General features: G+C 33.4%; 2 protein-coding genes across 2 annotated transcripts; one reads left to right on the top strand and one right to left on the bottom strand.

Moving 5' to 3' along the window:
• Positions 1-3,570: 3,570 nt before the first annotated feature.
• On the bottom strand, positions 3,571-5,155 carry LOC105176754 (pathogen-associated molecular patterns-induced protein A70). The gene has a single exon (XM_011099687.3). It carries the CDS (start codon positions 4,841-4,843, stop codon positions 3,929-3,931), a length of 915 nt encoding a protein of 304 aa, XP_011097989.2. The 5' UTR covers positions 4,844-5,155; the 3' UTR covers positions 3,571-3,928.
• Positions 5,156-12,653: 7,498 nt separating this feature from the next.
• On the top strand, positions 12,654-18,029 carry LOC105176668 (glycine dehydrogenase (decarboxylating), mitochondrial). Its single transcript, XM_011099584.3, has 15 exons — positions 12,654-14,050; positions 14,344-14,589; positions 14,663-14,740; positions 14,823-14,923; positions 15,009-15,204; positions 15,319-15,444; positions 15,688-15,873; positions 15,958-16,071; positions 16,212-16,364; positions 16,486-16,674; positions 16,823-16,900; positions 16,986-17,111; positions 17,196-17,294; positions 17,420-17,537; positions 17,719-18,029. Exons 1-15 carry the CDS (start codon positions 12,836-12,838, stop codon positions 17,811-17,813), a joined length of 3,120 nt encoding a protein of 1,039 aa, XP_011097886.2. The 5' UTR covers positions 12,654-12,835; the 3' UTR covers positions 17,814-18,029.
• Positions 18,030-20,790: the final 2,761 nt, after the last annotated feature.

The following is a 20,790-nucleotide window of genomic DNA, read 5'->3' as shown; positions in this document are numbered from 1 at the left end:
TATTTATTTTTAATTATGTTAAATTTCATAAAAATTTATCGTAATATACTATCTATACTAATATAAAAAAGAAATGTCATTTTGACTCACAAACGGCTGTTAGTGACACTGCCGCACCAATTTTCTATAATTTCAAAAATGCTCACAAATTGATAAGATAATTAGCATAATTAGCTTTTCAAGTTTTAATAAGTTATTTTTCTTTTCATTCTTTTTTTATTATTTTAATATGGTGTGTTGATTTATATATTCTACTTTTATTTATAATATATATATATCAAAAAGTGTGAAAAATAATTTATTATATGCACACAAAAATTGCGTGCTACAATAGCTAGTAATTTAAAATATAAAATCCTTTATAATATATAATTATCTAAATAAATTTAAAAAATATCATTAAGAACTTAAAATTCATAATTTGAAATCCATTAATCTAACCATAATCTAAAATAATTTAAAAACACAAGTTTTTAATAGAAATTTGTGCATCAGTATAAATTATTTAAATATATATTTAATTATTTGTTTAGACTATATTGGGCCAATCAAATAGACAACTAATTGTACATGAGATTTTCTTTTTTATTATATATATATATAAAAGTAATAAATGAGGTTGAAGTTGAATGCAGCCCAAAAAAATATCTTGTGTTAGGTGACACCAACAACTATATAATATTATTATTATTATATCACAAATATTTATTAAATCAAATGAAACTTCAAAATCAGATCTACCAACTCATCCTCCACACAAACAATTAATGCACCCTTCCTTAGCTAACATATTGGATAAATTATTGTTACCTCCCTTAATTTTAGTATAATTATAAATACTTTTTTATTATTCAAAAAAATATAAATATTTTTTTTAACTTGAAAATAATTATATAGTCCTTAGATAGCGAGTTAAAATTTACTATTTCATTGAACTTTTTTTTTAAAAAAAAATTAGCCACTGTGGTACGTTGTTCCTGCGTGCTTATAAATAAAAGTATAATATATAAACAAATACACTATATAAAAAGAGAAAAGAAAAGAAAAGAAAATAATTTATCAGTTGAAGGGTTTTTTTGGCTTCACAAAATATTAGTGTGGACGATGTCATTAATCGCCGTTTGTAAGTGTTGATGACATTTTTTTTTTATATTAGTATAGATATAAAAAAATAAATAAATAAAAGAAGGAAGAAAAGAAAATATGAGGGTGGGTAACATAATTCAAAAGGATTTTGAAGTAATTTATCACAAAAAATGAATAAAAATATAATAGAATGAGCTTGTTGTTATATAGACGTTGAAATCAGGGGTGTATTTGTAATTTTTTGAATAATGAGAAGGTATTTATAGTTGTTTCAAACCTTTACTCCCAGCATATATACACAATTTCTATTTTCAGTTTCAATGAAAAAATATGCTTTTAAGTTTGTATATATTTTTGTTTGAGAATGATATATGTTGGACGTGGTGTCAAACCAATATATTTTCAATGAAAATACATATTGATGTGCATAAAATTAAGCAGGTCCCTTCTTAGAATTGGCATTTACTTGGGCCTAAATTTTAAGCATAGTCTATATCAATTGAACCTGTACATTTTCTGAACGCATCACATATAAACAAACATATTCACTACAATTACTGTTTTAAAAAATTAAAAATAAAAACATAAACAGACGGGCTAATACAGGGTGTTTGGCATAGACCCTTTCCCATATTGTAATTTCAATAAGGAATACTTACTACTTCACACATATATCTAATAAATTTGAGTGAATAGCAATTTACCTCATATGATATTGTCAAAATGAACAAAATAATTCCTCTATAAAAATAAAAAAAAATCAGCAATTCACCTTATACGTTTTTTAAAATGAACATTTTAAAAAATATAAAGATGAATTCTTGTATTTTAGAAAATATATGAAAGTAAATTGTTGTTTATTTCTTATAAAAGAAGACTAAGTTACTCATTTATAAATTATAGGGATGACTTGTATTTTTCTCTATATAATTCTATACCTAACTAATCTAAACTCTAAACAAGTCATTTGAAACGGAAATCAGGGAACAAAATTGTCCAAGCGTAATAAGATGCTAAATTTGAAAATTTTAATGTTTTTTTTCCTTTTTTTCATTAACCATTAAATCGAACATTATAAGTGTCCAAATATTATTTTTCATACATTTGATTTGATTGAGATAAGAGCATTGAGGTAAGAGCCGACATAAAACCCAAGAAATGGGATTACAACTAAAGTTGGCCCCACCAACAACTCAATTGATTTTCCACTAAAAAATGACTTGGACCAAATCCAACACCAATTTCATCACTTGACCACTACAAAATGACTAGTCATATGTGTCAGTAGCAAAATTATTTGATCAAATTTAATGTTTAAATAGTAGATAATGGAATTACTTACATGTTATAAGTTTAAACTTAAAAATTAATAATTAAAATCCAACGATATCAACGAGATCTAGAGCAGTTATCGAAATTTAAAGTCATGGGTTTGAATCCCATTATATACGTATGATGATGTTCTACTGTATAGTACGGATTGTCTACTGTAATAATAGATTTTGTTTTGTATTTCACTTATTTGATATTGTTGCTTAAGGTATGGTCGTTATAATTGTTTTTGTTAGTATTGATATCTGACATGAATGATTGTAATCGAGTTGTTTCAATTAATAATAGTTTATTGCTTCAATTAAGATCGAACGTTGTCACTCTCACAATACAGATTCGGGTCCTCAATAAGATGTTTGGTGGGGTTCAATATACGTCATGAGTTATGTGTTGATTCTCATAAGGCCAAGTTTGGTGACAATAAATCAACTATAAGAATCTTAATCAACGTACATGGTGCGTGTATAATGATTCATGACGGGTTTGTTCGATGTCACCCCAATTTTCTTTTTCATTTTGTTATATATATATATATAGAGAAAAGACTTTAATTGGGTGGCATGAGTTTGAACAGCCAAAGTACCAGTCCCACATGGAATGCCAACCCATGCATCATCAATGAGAAAATAAATGCATTGTCCACAATTTGGTATTTCTTTTAGTAGAACAAATGAAATATGTACAGAATTACTTTATTTGAATTTCCAATTAATTAAATATAAATACTTTAAATCATTCATGATATTACCATAAAAACAGAGAGTATTATAGAAATAATATATTATAAAAATAAAGATCGCAATCACAAATTAATATCTCGACCTATCTGAAATTAAGTAGTACAGATCTATCAACATGAGATAAATTCATGACCAAATATAACTTAGTTGTACCGAGACACCATTAGATTTAGTAGGGTCCATTTTGTTTGTGTTTTTTTTCTAACAAAGTGAAAAAAAAAAAAAAAAAACTCCAAATTCCTATTTTATTTACCAAAATGCCCCTTATGAAATGAAAAGCCCAATTTTTTTTATTGAATATTTTTGTATTACATTAACATATAAACATTGATAATGTATATAAAATTTTAAAAAATATTTACACATCTAGCATTTATATATTGAATTCAATAACACGATTTTGCGCCATGGATGAGTGTCCCAAACAATCAAAGTAACGACTATTGACTTACCTCCACAAAATTAGTCCAACCATGTCATTACAATTTACAATCAATAGGACACAATTAAAATGACAAAATGGCCCATGCAAAACAATTCCATGCCCAAAAAGGTACAACCAAACAGCACATGGGCAGACACCATCAGATAACACGTTCCTATCAGACCTACCATTCCCACCATCCATGCCAAGGCCAAGCCAATAACCCAAAAGCTTTATAATTGCAAAATGACCCCTCATGATCCAACTATTTCCTTTTCTTAGCCATCATTTAACCCCAGAACTAAACCAAAATTACAAAAAAGCCCCTGAAAAACGTAAAATCACCTTATCGGTCCCCAATCCCCCTCCCTATCATGTCCTTGTACCTGAGAATGGAATCCAACCTCTGAAGCTTTAGCTGCTGCTTAAACTTGTTGATGAAATCATCAGCTTTTGCGTCCACCTCTTCATCACCCTCTGTCATTTTAGCATTACTCCTCTCCCTCATAGTCGCCGGCCGTCGCGCCTCCACGATATTCTCCTCTTCAAAGTGTCCAAACGCCGACTTCAAACTCGCAGATTTCCTCATCCTGGCCGGAAGTCTGGTCGGTATCTCCCCCGAGGCGGGTTCAGTGTCTGACTTAGTCCTGCTAAAGTGACCGCCTTTCAGCTGGCTGTAAATCTCATCCATGCTCTGCAGCTCATCATCTTCTTCTTCAACTTTCTCTTCATGGGCCTGCTGAAAATCATCCAAGTTTGAATCTTTTTGGTCGAAAACGAACTGGGTCTGCGTTTCCTGGGGACTTTCGTCAAGGGTCCCTTCGTAAACGTAAGGGTCTTGAGACTGATGAGGCGTATGATGAAGATTTTCTTGATGTACTGCTTGGAAAAAGTAGTGCGACTGTGGTTCAAGATTCTGAGTAGTGTGCTCAAGATTGAAAAGCGTGGAGGAATCTTGGCTTGGTTTGTGGTGAACTGACAGGTTTTGAGGCTCCTGATGAGATCTGTAGTGAGCGTAGAAATTGATGGATTTCAGACGCTGAAGAACTGATGTTGATCTAGCAATCTTGGCTTCATCTTGATGATGATGGGGTTCGTTCTGAAGCTGGTCATGGTGGTGTTTTTGGCTGGTGAGTTTTGAGGTAAAGGCAATGGTGCCTATCATGAGATTGAGGAGTACAAACAGCACAGTGGGAGTGAACCAGCTGATCATAGATGCCCATATTGAAGAAGGTATTTCAGACACAGATTCTTCAAACATTGTGGTTAGAGTTCCTTTCTTTCCTCGGAGGTAAAAAAGAAACTGTTTCTTGGGCTGTTTTTATAGGTAGAGAGAGTTCTTGATACTGTGATATGCAGAGAGAGAGAAATGGGAGGAAAAGGGTTGCAGATGGTGGATGGAGTTTTCTGATTTTTATTACATTTGACTCCAAGAAAATAAAAAAGAAAAAAGGTGTTTAATTTAGGGCTGTCACTAAAATTATTTTTTTTGACTGAGAGGAAGCAATAAAGACTGCACATGGAGGTAAAGTGATGATGCCTTTTCAGATTCTGGACAATTGGAGATAAATAAATATTATAATGTAATAATTTTCACTATGGAATACAATGTTTGGAGGGTTCTAACTTTTTATCATACTTAAAGAACTAATTTTTCAAGTTTTAAAAAAAAATATTTAGTTCAAATAGTTTCATACAATGCTAACTCAAGCTTTTCTGGTTTGATGATTTCTTGGCATTTTTTAAATCAATGGGGATAAGTGTTAAGAGTGAGAATGGGAGATTTTGGTAAGAAATGGACAAAAGAGAAGTTGGAGAGAGAGAGAGAGAGAGAGTGGATGTAAGGTTGATGTTGGATTGTAGTCAAGGGGATGGTGATGCAGACAGCACAGCAAGACAACGGTGGAGGATTTAAACGACGACGTCCAAGGGGCCATGTGGACAGATTTTCTGGAATCTGGACTGCCGCCGACTGCCTCTGTGAATTTGCAGTAAGTGTAGAAGAAAAGGCTGTGTTTTTGCTGACACTGTTTTTCTCCTCTACTTAATAATAATAATGATTGTGGGGTGCAGTTATTACCAATTGGGCAGTCACTTTTTATACTCATCCTGCCTTTGCTGTTTGGCAAACATTGTTTGATGCTCCATCCAATCCAACAACATATGGAAAACATTGCTTAAAATAGATGCACACAACAACATTGTTCACAACACATACTTAACCTTTTTTTTTTTTTGTTTTAATGTTGTACTTTAGTTTGGCTGAATTCAGATGCAGTGTAAAGACAAGACAATAGTTGGAAGAATCAGAGCAGTTGTTATTTCTCTTTGAATTTTTCAAATTATCTTGTATAATTCCTTCAATGCATGTACTAAATAATGTCGGTTTATTTTAAGTTATTAAATTGCTTAGAAGTTTAAGATAAAATATCACCATACTCGTATTATTCAATGAGTATTGTCTTTCGAATCAATGGAGCTCATTACGTCGGAGAAGTATCCATAGTATGATATACAGTTTGGGATTTTTCTAACCGGAAAAATGCAAGCAGTCCCCTATGATATTGCAAATGAGCAAATTATATTCCTATAAAATATTTAAGGAGGTAAATAGTTTCATTTTAAAAAGCACATAGAGGTAACTTGCTATTTCTTTTATCATAAATGATAATTTGCTCATTTAAATGATCAAATTCAATTTGATTTGCTCCCCCACCCCCCAAAAAAACACTTATTTTTTAATCAAGAAAATAGAAATAAGTTTTATAGATATCATGAATAATTTGATATAATTTTTAAATTTTAAGTAAAAACTATATGATCATTATGTTGGAAAAATTTCAATAAATTGCAACGCAATTTTGAAAATCAATCAGATTAGATAATAATAATTTTGGAAATCAATTCACAAAATAAATATGTTGGAACAAATAGAAAGTAAGTTAGATATACTGTCTTAATATAAATTTAAGTTGAAAACTTCTAAAGAAGCTATATTATAACAAATTTCGGTTCAAAGTAAATTACCAACCGAATTGCAGAATTTCTTCTGTCTGCCTTGAAAAAATCATACGCCCCATATTAACATATATCTTGATAGTATATAATTTCTTTCGGGATAAGACGTTTCGATTCTTTTAGTACTGCATTGTACCAAAGAACACCTCAAAGAGAGAGGAAATTTAAGGTGATTTCAAATGTTGTATCTGAATTTGTTGGTGGTATTTTGGTGTGTTTGAAGTGAAACACTACCAGCCAATTTATAGGGTTTTGGCAACCAGCAACAATTGAAAACCTATTTAACATCTGGAATTAAACCAGTTGGAACTGCCAATTAAATAAACGATTTCAGGTTTGAAACAATTTTGACTGAAATAAGTTTTAAAAATTAGTTTATATTTTATCCAGATAATTCAAATATTTTTGTTGCAAAAAAGATATACTAAAACATTCACCCTAACGCCCACACCCGGGCCGGGACATGTAACAACAGAGTACATGTGAGACAATCTTATGTTTACTCTTGTCTTCTTAACAATTCAAACATCGATTGAACCTTAAATTCAATATAAAAAATTTATTTAACTAATCATTGTTATAAATTAGGAACATAACATTCCAATTACAACACATTAAAATGGAATATCGCCCATCAACTATTATACGCCATGCGTATAGTAAATATTTTGTCTTAGAAGTAAGAATTATGGATATTTTGTAAATTCAGAATATATTGGAAAGAATTGAGGGATACATGTAAATTGTGGATAATAAATATTAGAATGGGTGATCAAAAGTTAATTGGATAGGTTGTTTGCCATTCCTCAATCTTTATTAAATAATATACGGAAGAATTCATCAAGTTGGTAGTATATTTTGTTGTGCTTCACACTAATGTTGAAAGGTGTTTCAATATCACAACGAAATGCCCACAGACTGAAAGGTTAAACCCATAGAGTGAGGTTGCGCATAGGTTTGGCAGCTATGAAACCTACTCTTGATGGTCGGTCTAAATTGTTTCAAGTCAAGGACCTCGAGATAAGGCATCGAGGGTCTTATAGAAACTTGCACTAAGTACTACAGTAGTGTTTTATCGGCAGGATTCGTAGGTCGTTTGTGTAATTTTAGTGGGTTAGTTGGTAAGATAGTCGACTGACTGAACTGACTCGCTGGAAGCATAATTTGGAAATCTCTTAAAATTTGGTTGGTATGACTGGAATTCCCAATTCAGATAGCATGAGATTAGTTTTCAAACTTGAGAAATCATGACAGTCATGTGCATTCAAAGACTGTGTGTCTTGGATATGGCAAGTGGTGACTGTGTCGTGAGACAAAGTCATCATAAGTCTTATCTAATAAAGTCGGCATATGTAGCGAGGACAATAGATTCCAAGAAATGATCTATCCTCTGTCAGCAAGGGCCAGATGATCAAACATTCACGAGAATTCTTCGGGATCCGCAACTCAATAAAAAAGAAAGTGCTTAGAGTAGTAAAGAAATGTTTGATGGCCTTTTCGAAAAAAAGCTTCAAACATCAATGCGAAATTCTATAATAGCCAGTCATCAGGTGATAGTGAGTTCTCCTATGCGCTCTGAGATGATTTAAATTCTAAAAGTATTTGGCTAAAGTGATTGATCGATCAAGAATAGATTTTCTAGATCGAATCAGTAGAGTAAACGCATATCGAGTATTAAACATAGTTGTCTAGTCAATAATGGGAATCAACGCACTATTTTATGGACTTGAAGCCTAAATGTTCACACCACTATTCACCTAGTCTCTAGTGTCATAAACTGTTGTTAGACGTCCACATATGGTAATGGGCTATTTTCGGTTATGGGATAATAAAAAATAATTAATTAAATTAGTTTTAATTAATTGTATTTATCACACACATCCAAATCTAGCCAACGATGAACCTAAAGAGTCCTACAGTACCACTATAATGGAATAAAATTAATTAGAAATTAATTCTAGAAGAGTTTGATTAATTTAATTGTATTAAATTAATTCTTAGAGAGAATAAATGATTGGATCGTTTATTTAGAGCAATCTATAGGATGGATGACTTGAAGTTTAATTAATTGAATTAATTAAAATTTTGAGTTAGCAATTAAAATTAATTGAATTAATTTTATTGGGTCTTGTCCAATTTATAAATTGAAAGAGAGAGCATGGGTTTAGAGCTTTTAATTAGATTAAAAGGTGAGGAATTTAATGTTGGATTCGTAATTAAATTAGTTCTAATTAAAGTACATTAGACGTAAGGATTGACTTAATTTTAATTAATTGGGCGCGATCCATTAAATACAAGCCCAAGGCCTTGGTTAGACCTTAGCTAGGTCAAGGAGGATGTTTTGGAGAGTGTTGGCTGATTCCCTTGAGTGAAAATTCGTGCATGGGATGCTAGGGTTAAGTTTTATGATATTTTGGAGCCTAACTAGGTTATGACTCTTTGTATATGTACGACTAGGTCATACATATACCTACATTAAGCCCTAGACACACGCACAACACATACTAATTTCTTCACCTCCCGAATCCGTCTCTCTCTCTTTTTCTCTAACTCTCTCCATCTCCAAGTTTTGTCTTTTGATCTTAGAGATTAAAAGAAAACGATAAGTAAATCAAAATACGTGAATTGATAGCGGTTGTTTTGCTCCCCACTCTTCCATGGTCGTTCTTGCTAGTACAAAAAGATCACGTTCTATTAGTGGGAGGTTGGACGACTTTAGAGGATCTCATCATCCAGATCTCATCCGTGAATGGATTCGGAGACAGTAAATCAATGCTTGTAGCGTGCGAGAAAACGACAGGGTAAAACTTTTCTTTAAGTTTTTCGTACCTCTTTACTTGTTTTCTCGCGATTCTATGGCCTCTTTGTTTTGTTGTATACTGAACACCCGGAAAAGATCAAGGGTACACCCCTTGATCGGGGTTTATTATTTGTTTACATCGCTATTTTTTTAAAATTTTTTGCGCTTCCGTCGCGCTTCATGGACCGATCCACTCTCTTCAATGAAGTCAATGCAAGAGTTTGACTAATTATCTTTTGGACAATGATTGTCCTTCTCTAATCTTAACAAAAGTGATAATTTATCTCCAAAAATACAACGACTTATAACTTTAAAATAGCAGCGCACAAAATTTAAGAAACTAATAACCAATACTATTAAACTCTCTTAATAAAAGAAAAAATGCTTTTATTGCTAACACTTTAAAATACTATACAAATACTTTCAAGTTGAATGAATTAAATAAACTGAGAGGTCCTATTTATAGAGTTTGGAAATGTATCAACGGATGGACATGCCTTTGAAATGTTATGAATTTTCATCAAAATGAACGCATCATTTCACTCAAATGACATACTATTTCATCCAAATGGAAGATTCGTATAGATACATCATCTCAACCAAAAGATATACCTATTATATTGATTAGACACGATAAATGATAATTGTGCCTCATCAACTATCATTCATGTATTATTCTTCACACATTATAACCAATCACTTAATATAATTTAGATTGATCGAAATAAATTTATTAAATATTTTTTTTAATTTAGCATTTACCATTTTTAAATAGAATATGCACGACAACGAAAATATTTTATTTGGTAATATGCATTTTTTAACTTATAGAGACTTTACAAGGGCTCTAAGATGGAGAACGGCCGAAAAGTGATTATTGGTAGTCTTCTGGGCCTAAGAAGAGGTTCATAGCCCATTGCCTATACTGACTGGTCTTGGGCATAGGGCCCGTACAGGATCCAGCCCGGTCTAAATGTGAAGAGGCTTTTTACTGGGCTGGATCCATTAACCTTCTACCAATAATACAAGGGGCTTACACTTAATCTGTGGCCCAGGCTGCGCCATAGCTCCACCCGATCAAATTGAATTTACGCTCTGCGTTAATTAGAATGAAGTAATTTACCCTCTAATTGCTACATATATTAAAAAAAAAAGGCTAAATTGCTGCATTTAAAAAAAGACTGGAATATAAATTGCTAATTTTTCAACAAGAGGATAATTTGCTCATTTGCAATATTACAAAAGATTCGCTTTTCAATGGTTCTTAACTTATGCCAGTATCGTGGACTAAGATGTTCATTTTCATAACCCAATAAACTCCTGGATCAAATCCTGGTAATCTGTACGGGTATCGCCAAGCTCATCATCAATTTGGAAAATTTGCCGTTTTGTATAGCGCTGCGCAATTTTTCGGAAAAATACTCGCGAGCATTGATCTCCTCCTTTCATCCATTGCATCTTGGCACACTGCTGAATCATAACATGCTCAAGCTGCACTGCTCTTACATATATCAATTTGCAACAATGCTCAATCGACAAGAGCAGAGAATTATGTCGATCCATGCTGAGTAACTGCTGAGCCGTATCAAGAAAATCCTTGGCCAGCTGCACATTACGTGATAAATTCCCCTTATTCCTTCGTTGTTGTCGAAACACGGGCTTTAGTGCTTTGAGTTTATGCATAACTGAGTACATTGGAATTCCCATTAGGCGATTTGATGGAGTACATAGAGATACACACACTATGGGTGCGCTGATGGTTCGAAATGTGCAGCAGAGGATTCTTAGTGTAGAGTTACCTACTGCTATTAGCACTTGTGCGCTTTATCGCTTATATATGACAGATTCCTTGACCTGTCGAGAAAACCGCTTAGATTAAGCAAAATGTATTGTACTATTATAATTTTTTTACTTAATGAAATTTAGTTTTCCCGAAAATGTTCATTTTCATTCCTGAAATATTTCTTGCAATATTTACGTTCAAAGCAAATATTAATCCAAGATGAGAATGATGCATGTATGTTTCATGTCAACCAATTTGACCAATGATTTAATGCTACTATATGAATAATAAGTTGGTAGTTATGAAGTTGATAAAATTAAATACATGTATCTACATATGTGTTTTATGCTATAATAGTTAAGCATTAGTGTAGATGAATTTAGTGAATTATTTGGAGTGAACTAATTATATAAGGAATTGATGAAGTATTTAAACTATGATATGCGCTCGACTAATTTTCGAGAAAAATAATTAAAATCATGAGTTTAAGTAGAAGTTATGTACATTTTAAAAGCTCGTTTTTTCAACTATATATAGCTAGTTAATACCTCATGCCAGGACAGAAGGTCCTCGTGTTTATATCGAAAATCTAAACTAAAAAATTATCAATAATTTAAATTTTAAAATATGAATTAGTAATTAGTGAATAGTTTTAACATTATGTCTCTATATTAAAGTATTGCATTGGATATTCTCCAATTTACATGTATACGAGGTATGTTTATTTGAATAATCTAAATATTTACATTTTGTTATACGGGAATAAATAATTGATAGATATTAATTTGTGTTGAGAAAGTATAATAGCATAAGATTTTAATTAAATGAAAAAATAAAAAAAATAACATTCTTGGTAAGTGTGTATTAAAAAAGAAATTGAATCCAAACAAAATTTCCAATTACATGGGAACAAAAAATACGAGATACTAAATCAATTTTCCAAGATATGAAGCTAAAAAATATGTTGTATTTTATGTGAGGTGAGAAATTGAGATAAGCCAAATGTGAAAGAGAATTGGCCAGCCATGATTCTCTGCTCATCACAAACTTCCTCAATCAAATAAAAAACAAGACAAATTTCCAATGATGTCTTTTCATTTGTACAGCATTATTTTTTTTCCTTCTGCCCAAAAACTCCTTAAAATTTTGATCCATTGAATTTCAATCCTTTCCCATTCATTCCCTTCCATACATTCTCAATTTTATGTATTTTCCGCAGAGAAAGATCAGATTTTTACCCAAAAAAAAGGGAAAAACTTGGCATGCAGAATATCAAGATTTGCACGTGAGCTTGAAATACCTGTCTTTTTCCTCAAGTTGGTGATCAGTCTCAGCCTCACCCACCACCAGATCTTGAGATTATTATGAATTTTATTTTATGATAATGCTAATAATATATAAATAAAGTACCACAACTCTTGAAGGGAATTTAATTAAAAAAAGATTATATATATATGTGTGTGTATATGTAAAGACAGTGTGGCCTCATCGACAACTCATTACCACCACTCACATTCTTAGATCATACAACACAGTGAAAATGGATTTCTTTTCATAGGTGAAGAGTAGAAGAGTAGAGGAAGAACATTGTGTAGGGCTTTCGTGGGTGTGTCGTAATTGTCTGTTTTTAAAAAATTTGTAAGAAAAAAGAAATGGAGCGTGCAAGAAAATTAGCGAACAGGGCTATCCTCAAACGCCTGCTTTCATCGTCGAAGCAGCAGCCATTGTATAAATCATCATCGAGGTGCCTTTCCTCGTTATCCCCGAGCGTGGTCCAATGTGGCAGCAATGTTGTTTCTAAGGTACACAGCTTTAATTCAAGAAATCCAGTACAGTTTGTGGGCACTCGATCCATTTCTGTCGAGGCCTTAAAACCGAGTGACACTTTTCCCCGCCGCCATAACTCGGCCACGCCGGAGGAGCAAGCCAAGATGGCCGAGTTTGTGGGGTACAATAGTCTTGATGCATTGATTGATGCAACTGTGCCTAAATCTATTCGTATTGATAAGATGGAGTTTCCTATATTTGATGAGGGGTTGACAGAGGCACAGATGATTCAGCATATGCAAGATTTAGCGTCCAAGAATAAGGTTTTCAAGTCATATATTGGAATGGGATACTATAATACATTTGTCCCACCTGTTATCTTGAGGAATATAATGGAAAATCCGGGGTGGTATACTCAGTACACCCCTTATCAGGCTGAGATTTCACAAGGGAGGCTTGAATCCTTGTTGAATTTTCAGACCTTGATCACTGATCTTACTGGTTTGCCCATGTCAAATGCATCGTTGCTCGATGAAGGGACTGCGGCCGCAGAGGCTATGGCCATGTGTAACAATATTCTGAAGGGGAAGAAAAAGACTTTTGTGATTGCCAGCAATTGTCATCCGCAGACCATTGATATTTGTCAGACTAGAGCTGATGGATTTGATCTTAAGGTTGTTGTTTCGGATATTAAGGATATTGATTATAAGTCGGGGGACGTTTGTGGTGTGCTGGTTCAGTATCCAGGGACTGAGGGTGAGATTTTGGACTATGGGGAGTTTATTAAGAATGCCCATGCTAACGGGGTGAAGGTGGTGATGGCCTCTGATTTGTTGGCTTTGACAATGTTGAAGCCGCCGGGTGAGTTGGGTGCCGATATTGTGGTTGGCTCGGCTCAGAGATTCGGTGTTCCAATGGGGTATGGAGGTCCCCATGCTGCTTTCTTGGCTACGTCCCAAGAATATAAGAGGATGATGCCTGGAAGGATTATTGGTGTCAGTGTTGATTCGTCGGGAAAGCCTGCTCTACGTATGGCGATGCAGACAAGGGAGCAGCATATTCGTCGGGACAAGGCCACTAGCAACATTTGCACAGCTCAGGTGAGTGTATTGTTCAATTGTTCTTCATTTATTTACCTATATTTTGGTTTGCTTCATAATGTTGCAGTGCTACTCTGCCCTGAACTTCAGATAAATCTGAGAATTAGTGAAGGAGATCAACAGGAATGAACTAAACTTGTCTAGTTGAGATTATTGGCATTTATATTATGTTGCAACCACAAGTATATATTTGGCTTTGTCAACTCATTATGAGACTTACCTTGCTCATGTGCATAAAACTTTATATAAAGTTTTTATTTTTTATTTAACAAGAATCATGTTCTGTTATGTAGGCATTGCTTGCCAACATGGCTGCCATGTTTGCTGTTTATCATGGACCAGAAGGCCTAAAAACTATTGCCCAAAGGGTTCATGGTTTGGCCGGCACATTTGCCGCCGGATTGAAAAAGCTCGGGACTGTAGAAGTCCAGGGTCTTCCTTTCTTTGACACCGTGAAGGTCAAATGTGGAGACGTGAAGGCCATTGCTGATGCTGCTTACAAGAATGGAATAAATTTGCGCATAGTTGATAATAATACTGTGAGCAACATCTCTGCATACATTTTTTGTAAATGACAACAACTTGGAAATAACCATGTCCTTTGTCTCTCAGATAACTGTTTCTTTCGATGAAACAACCACATTAGAAGACGTGGACAAGCTGTTTGAAGTCTTTGCAGGTGGCAAGCCTGTAAGTATGAGTATTCTTTTAAGATGTGCTACTAAATTTCAGTTATATACTTGTCATAACTTTCTATTGTATTGTCCTCTAGGTTACGTTCACTGCTTCATCTCTTGCACCAGAGGTTGAAAATTTAATTCCTGCAGGACTTGTGAGGGAGAGCCCATTTTTGACTCACTCGATATTCAACTCGTACGAACATCTCTTAGCAGAATTTATAATTTGACTCACAGATCGTATGGCAAAGAAAAATATAAGTGTTGCTCTGATTTTTTAGGTACCACACAGAACACGAGCTTCTTAGGTACATTCAGAAGCTTCAGTCAAAGGATCTCTCATTGTGCCACAGCATGATTCCCTTGGGATCTTGTACAATGAAATTGAATGCAACGACAGAAATGATGCCGGTAACTTGGCCTGCATTTGCAGATCTTCATCCTTTTGCCCCCACCGAACAGGCTGCTGGTTTCCAGGTGATAAGAAACTATTTGAAGTTCAGCTCTCTAAAAACCTCTCTCTTTGGCAAGAAGCCCCAATGCTACCTCTTTTTTGACTGAAATTAATGAATTGTGACCTTCTTATTGCAGGAAATGTTCAAGAATTTGGGTGATCTGTTGTGTACGGTCACTGGTTTTGATTCTTTCTCTCTACAACCTAATGCTGGTGCTGCTGGAGAATATGCAGGGCTGATGGTTATTCGAGCATATCACATGGTATTTAGGCATTAGAAATGTTATGATAGTTTGGAAAGCTAACGGGACACAATATTTTCAGTAGAAATTTGATACTAGAAACATATAGGAGAACCAGTTATCTGTGGCGATTCTAATCTTGATTAAAACTGCTTCTGTATCAGTTAAAAAAGGGCCTTTGCTATCAAGGATGTTGTCATATCTCGAATTCTGTAAAATTCTACTATTACTTGAATTAATTTCTGGTGAAAACTTCTATTGCAGTCTAGAGGCGACCACCACCGCAACGTGTGCATCATTCCGGTCTCAGCGCATGGAACAAACCCTGCAAGTGCCGCAATGTGTGGAATGAAAATTGTGGCAGTCGGAACAGATTCCAAGGGGAACATTAACATTGAAGAGTTACGCAAGGCTGCAGAAGCAAATAAGGAGAACTTAGCTGCTCTTATGGTACGGATAATTAGTATTACTGTATTTGAAAATGCATTCATTGTATTTTCCTTGATTTGATAAATATTTTCTATCCTAAACCAGGTTACATATCCATCAACTCATGGAGTTTATGAGGAAGGCATTGATGAGATCTGCAAAATAATTCATGACAATGGCGGACAGGTTTACATGGATGGAGCCAACATGAATGCTCAGGTACAAGATTTCTTGGTACTAAATGAGTGTATTATGTACCATGGTTGTGATAAATCATATCATAGCATGTAAGCGTGGTATTATCAAAAATTGTGGGACATAATAGTTTCTTACAATAGTAAACTTCTTTGTGCCTACAGGTTGGTCTAACTAGCCCAGGCTTTATTGGTGCTGATGTTTGCCATCTCAATCTCCATAAAACGTTCTGCATTCCTCATGGTGGAGGCGGGCCTGGCATGGGACCTATCGGGGTGAAGAAACACCTAGCACCTTTTCTGCCATCTCATCCTGTGGTGTGTGAAAAATATTAGAAGTAATTGGTTGTTTGCCGGATGTTAACTGTAGCTTCTAAGAGGGAACAAATGAGAAAACGTCAAGTGATATGACACCTTATTCTCTTTGTTGATAATGCAGGTGCCAACAGGAGGCATACCAGCACCTGATCAGTCTCAGCCACTCGGCACTATTTCTGCTGCACCATGGGGCTCAGCACTCATTTTGCCGATATCATACACTTACATCGCCATGATGGGGTCGAAGGGATTGACTGATGCTTCTAAGATAGCTATATTGAATGCAAACTACATGGCCAAGCGTTTGGAGGTCTCGCCTTTTTCTAGTTGCTTGATTTTCATATTCTGCATTTGTTTTTTAACATGTAAACTAAACTTGTATTCCTCAACTCTAGATATGATCCACACCATTATACTTGGCGTCAAACACATTAACATGTTTTGCTTTTCATTTGCAGAAGCATTACCCTGTTCTTTTCCGTGGTGTCAATGGGACGGTTGCCCATGAGTTCATTATAGATTTGAGAGGCTTTAAGGTCAGTCGGACGTAACTCCATTTACACACGTTTTTGTTTCAAATTCAAAGCAATAATCACTTAATGCAAGTTGTAACTACTGTAGAATACTGCTGGAATCGAGCCCGAGGATGTTGCTAAACGTCTCATGGACTATGGATTTCACGGGCCGACCATGTCTTGGCCAGTTCCCGGTACACTCATGATCGAACCCACTGAAAGTGAAAGCAAGGTAAAGAAAAAGAAAGCTCTACGGTATCTTATACATTCACTATCCTCACATAGATTAATATTCCTCCTTGATTTCCCTTTACAGGCCGAGCTAGACAGGTACTGTGATGCTCTTATCTCTATTAGAGAAGAAATTGCGATGATCGAGAAAGGAAAAGCCGACATTCATAACAATGTTCTCAAGGTATTCAACTATGGATTCTACTCCACGGCTCTGCTCCTTATTTTCACAGTGTTTAAACGTTCATTATTTTCTTATATGCGCCACAATTTGGAAAAAAGAGCTAATCAATATGACTTTGGCTCCAGAGTGCTCCTCATCCACCCTCGCTGCTTATGGCTGATGTCTGGTCGAAACCATATTCCCGGGAATATGCAGCCTACCCTGCTCCATGGCTCAAGACTGCCAAGTTCTGGCCGACCACAGGTGCGTACAATGAACTACTAGAATACTTATTAACGTGCCTGAAATGTAATTTTTACCGTTGTTGTAGATGTCAAATCATGCCTTAATATCAGTTTCTGGTCTTTTTTAACCCCTGGTTTTAAGCTCAAACGAACTACTTTCCTCTTACACATAAAAACTAATGGCTCCGTTCCCATCTCAGGACGCGTTGACAATGTGTATGGCGATCGGAACCTCATCTGCACTCTCCTCCCGGTGTCGCAGATGGCCGAAGAGGCGGCTGCCGCCACTGCTTGAGATGCAAGGCTTGTACACATGTTTGATGCCACCACATTTGCATCTTCTTGTTGTACATAAACATAGTTTATGTTCAAGTGCTTATGTTATACATGTTTACTCGTAATTGTCTTCTTTCACCGTTGAACAATCAGTAATAATGACCATTGTTGCTGGTTGCAACTATCTCATAATGTAATTATCGCTTCTTTTATTATTTATTGTTAATTTGAATTATTTAGCTTTCAGCTTAAGTAAATAATGGTCGAACAAATTTTAAATAAATAAATTAATTAAATTACTTAATTTATTTAATCTCTGTTGAGTCAGAGGTTGAATGTTCTTGAGATTTCTTGAAACTATAAATATTATTGTGATTATATGAGATCTTGCATAATATTTGTTGCATGTGATGATAATATCATTAGGGCTATGTAAATGAGAATTAATATATATATATATATATATATATATTTATGTGCCATCATGTTATGTGAAGCTTTCAAACAAGCATCTTCAGACTCACTTGGATTCAAGAAAGAGCTTTTAGCCAACCTACCCTATCTAAGTCCCTCAACCGATACCGTCCTGAATCCCTATAAAGAGCTCGCGGGGCATAAGACCTGGTAATCTTACATCGGTGATGGTCTAGTACGAATCTGGAGCTCCCCTCATTTCCTCTCTTATACGAGGTCTGGTTTGCCGTGCACAATACAATTTATTGATACTTTTAAGGCTTAAGATTTGAAAATGTGAAATTACACTTTCTTTAAAAAATAAATTTAAATTACACTTATACTCTTTCTGAAAATTTTATATACTTAACCCCTTTCTGTTACGGTTTGGACAAAAAATATTGATATTAATAAAAATATATATTTGCTAATCTCAGTATTTTTTGTCCAAACCCTGATAAAAGAGGTATGTGTAAACAGTGAATTCTCAAAGGGGATGTAAGTATAATTCTAAAATTTTTTTAGGAAAAAAGTGTAATTTTATATTTTCATATAGGGTTTAAATATAATTAATCCTATTTTAATAATAACAATGAAAAACATATAAAATCAAAATCAGATGAAAATATTTAGATTGATTATTATAAGGGTTGAACTTCTAAAATGCCCTATCCTTCTCATCAAAATTTTACATCATCTATGTCAAGATCAACGGTTAGTTATATTAGGGTATTATATCATTGAATACATTTAAAAATATCGATTAATATATTAATAAATCAAATTAATTAATATTTTTTAGAAACAAAATAAATCATAATAAAATCAGATATATACTGACATTTGGAAGACTTAGACCTACAATCTTCTCAATCTTACTAATTAAGTAATGAGTTGATGCAATTTACTCCATGTGATATTGAAAATAAACATATTAGTCCCCTATAAAAAAAATAGCAATTTATCTTCTGTGTTAATTAAAATGAAGCAATTTACTCCTCATATCTAGGGAGGTAAATTACTTTATTATAAAAAATATTGGGCTAAAAATTGAGGCCTTTTAAAAAATACATGACGATAAATTGCTATTTTTTTCATAAAAAAATAATTTACTCATTTACAATATTACATGGATGTTGCTTGCATTTTTCCATTAAGTAATGTCCTATCCTTCTCATCTAAATTTTAAACCATCTTCGTGATACTCTGAATTCGTTATATTATTGAATACATTCATTTCAAATATTGATTTAATATATTATTAATTTCAATCAAAATTAATACATTAAAAAAAAAAGAACTAATTAATATAGAAATAGACATATACCTATATTTGAATCACTTAAATACACAATTTTTTTTGTCGTACAGTCTCAACTTTACCAATCAAATAATGGCAAATTTTGCACCTTTGTAGAATTATGGGATGAGGGCAAATTCATTTTACTCTTGTCCAATCTTTTATATGAATTTATTTAAAAAAATTGAGTAATATATTAATCGAACTAATATATCGTTCAATTACTCGATTTATTGAAATATTTTGATATAATCATATAATTTATTGATTTTATTAAAAAAATTGTCTAAATACATCAATCAATTTGAAAATACATCAAAACTTAACAAGTGACCATAAATACACAACACATATAGAAAATAATTAATATCCAAATGAAAAAAATATTCACATATATGAAGAAGAGTCTTCAAGTCTCATTCTTTTGTTTTCATTTATAATATCCAAAGATCAGTTACCAATATTGTTAATAATTGATTTTGTGATTGAATAATTCCTTGGAAAGTATTTTCTTAGAAATTGGTTTTCTCTTGGTCGACAAGATTTATGAATTTCCACCTATTCCATTACTTATTTTATTGCTCTCAGAATTTTGTTACGTAAGTAATAAATTATTTTTGGTAAATGATAAATATACATAAGTAAGCTAAATATTATGATAGAGGAATTTTTAATTATAAGATGTTTTTAAAACTGGTAAGATGGTAAATCTTAAAGTTAATTACACTTAAATCCTTTTTTAAGATACGAAATTGTATTTTTATCCAAAAATATTTTAAAATTATATTTACACTTCATCTGAAAATTCTCTGTTTACACCTAACCCATTTTCGTTAGGGTCTGGATGAAAAATGCTGACATTAATAAAAAAAATTATATAAAATTTTAATTTTGTTCTTCATTTGATATTCTTTTATATATTTTTATATTTATAAAGAGATAAATGTATAATATATATATATATATATATGGAGTGAGGTTAATACCATTATATTTTTTTCCTTATAAGTACTGATGGATCTAACCCTAATTTTATCTGAAAAAGACTATTTTGCCCTTAAAATACCTCAAAATTGCAATTGCACCTGGAAAATCTGCGTCTTCCTAATCAGTTCAGGTTGGACCCGACCCTGGCAATCCGGGACACGTGGCAAACATATATTGGACAATAGAACTCCCGTTTTACGCTATAAATACTCCATGTTCAGTGCATTTATGGTATGCCGTTTCTACTCCTCTTTAC

The sequence above is a fragment of the Sesamum indicum genome, linkage group LG1 (assembly GCF_026168435.1).
Source record: "Sesamum indicum cultivar Baizhima isolate 11 linkage group LG1, ASM2616843v1, whole genome shotgun sequence".
In the NCBI taxonomy this organism is placed as follows: Eukaryota; Viridiplantae; Streptophyta; class Magnoliopsida; order Lamiales; family Pedaliaceae; genus Sesamum; species Sesamum indicum.
The sequence above is the reverse complement of the archived record's forward strand: the minus strand, read 5'-3'. Positions and strand labels throughout refer to the sequence as shown.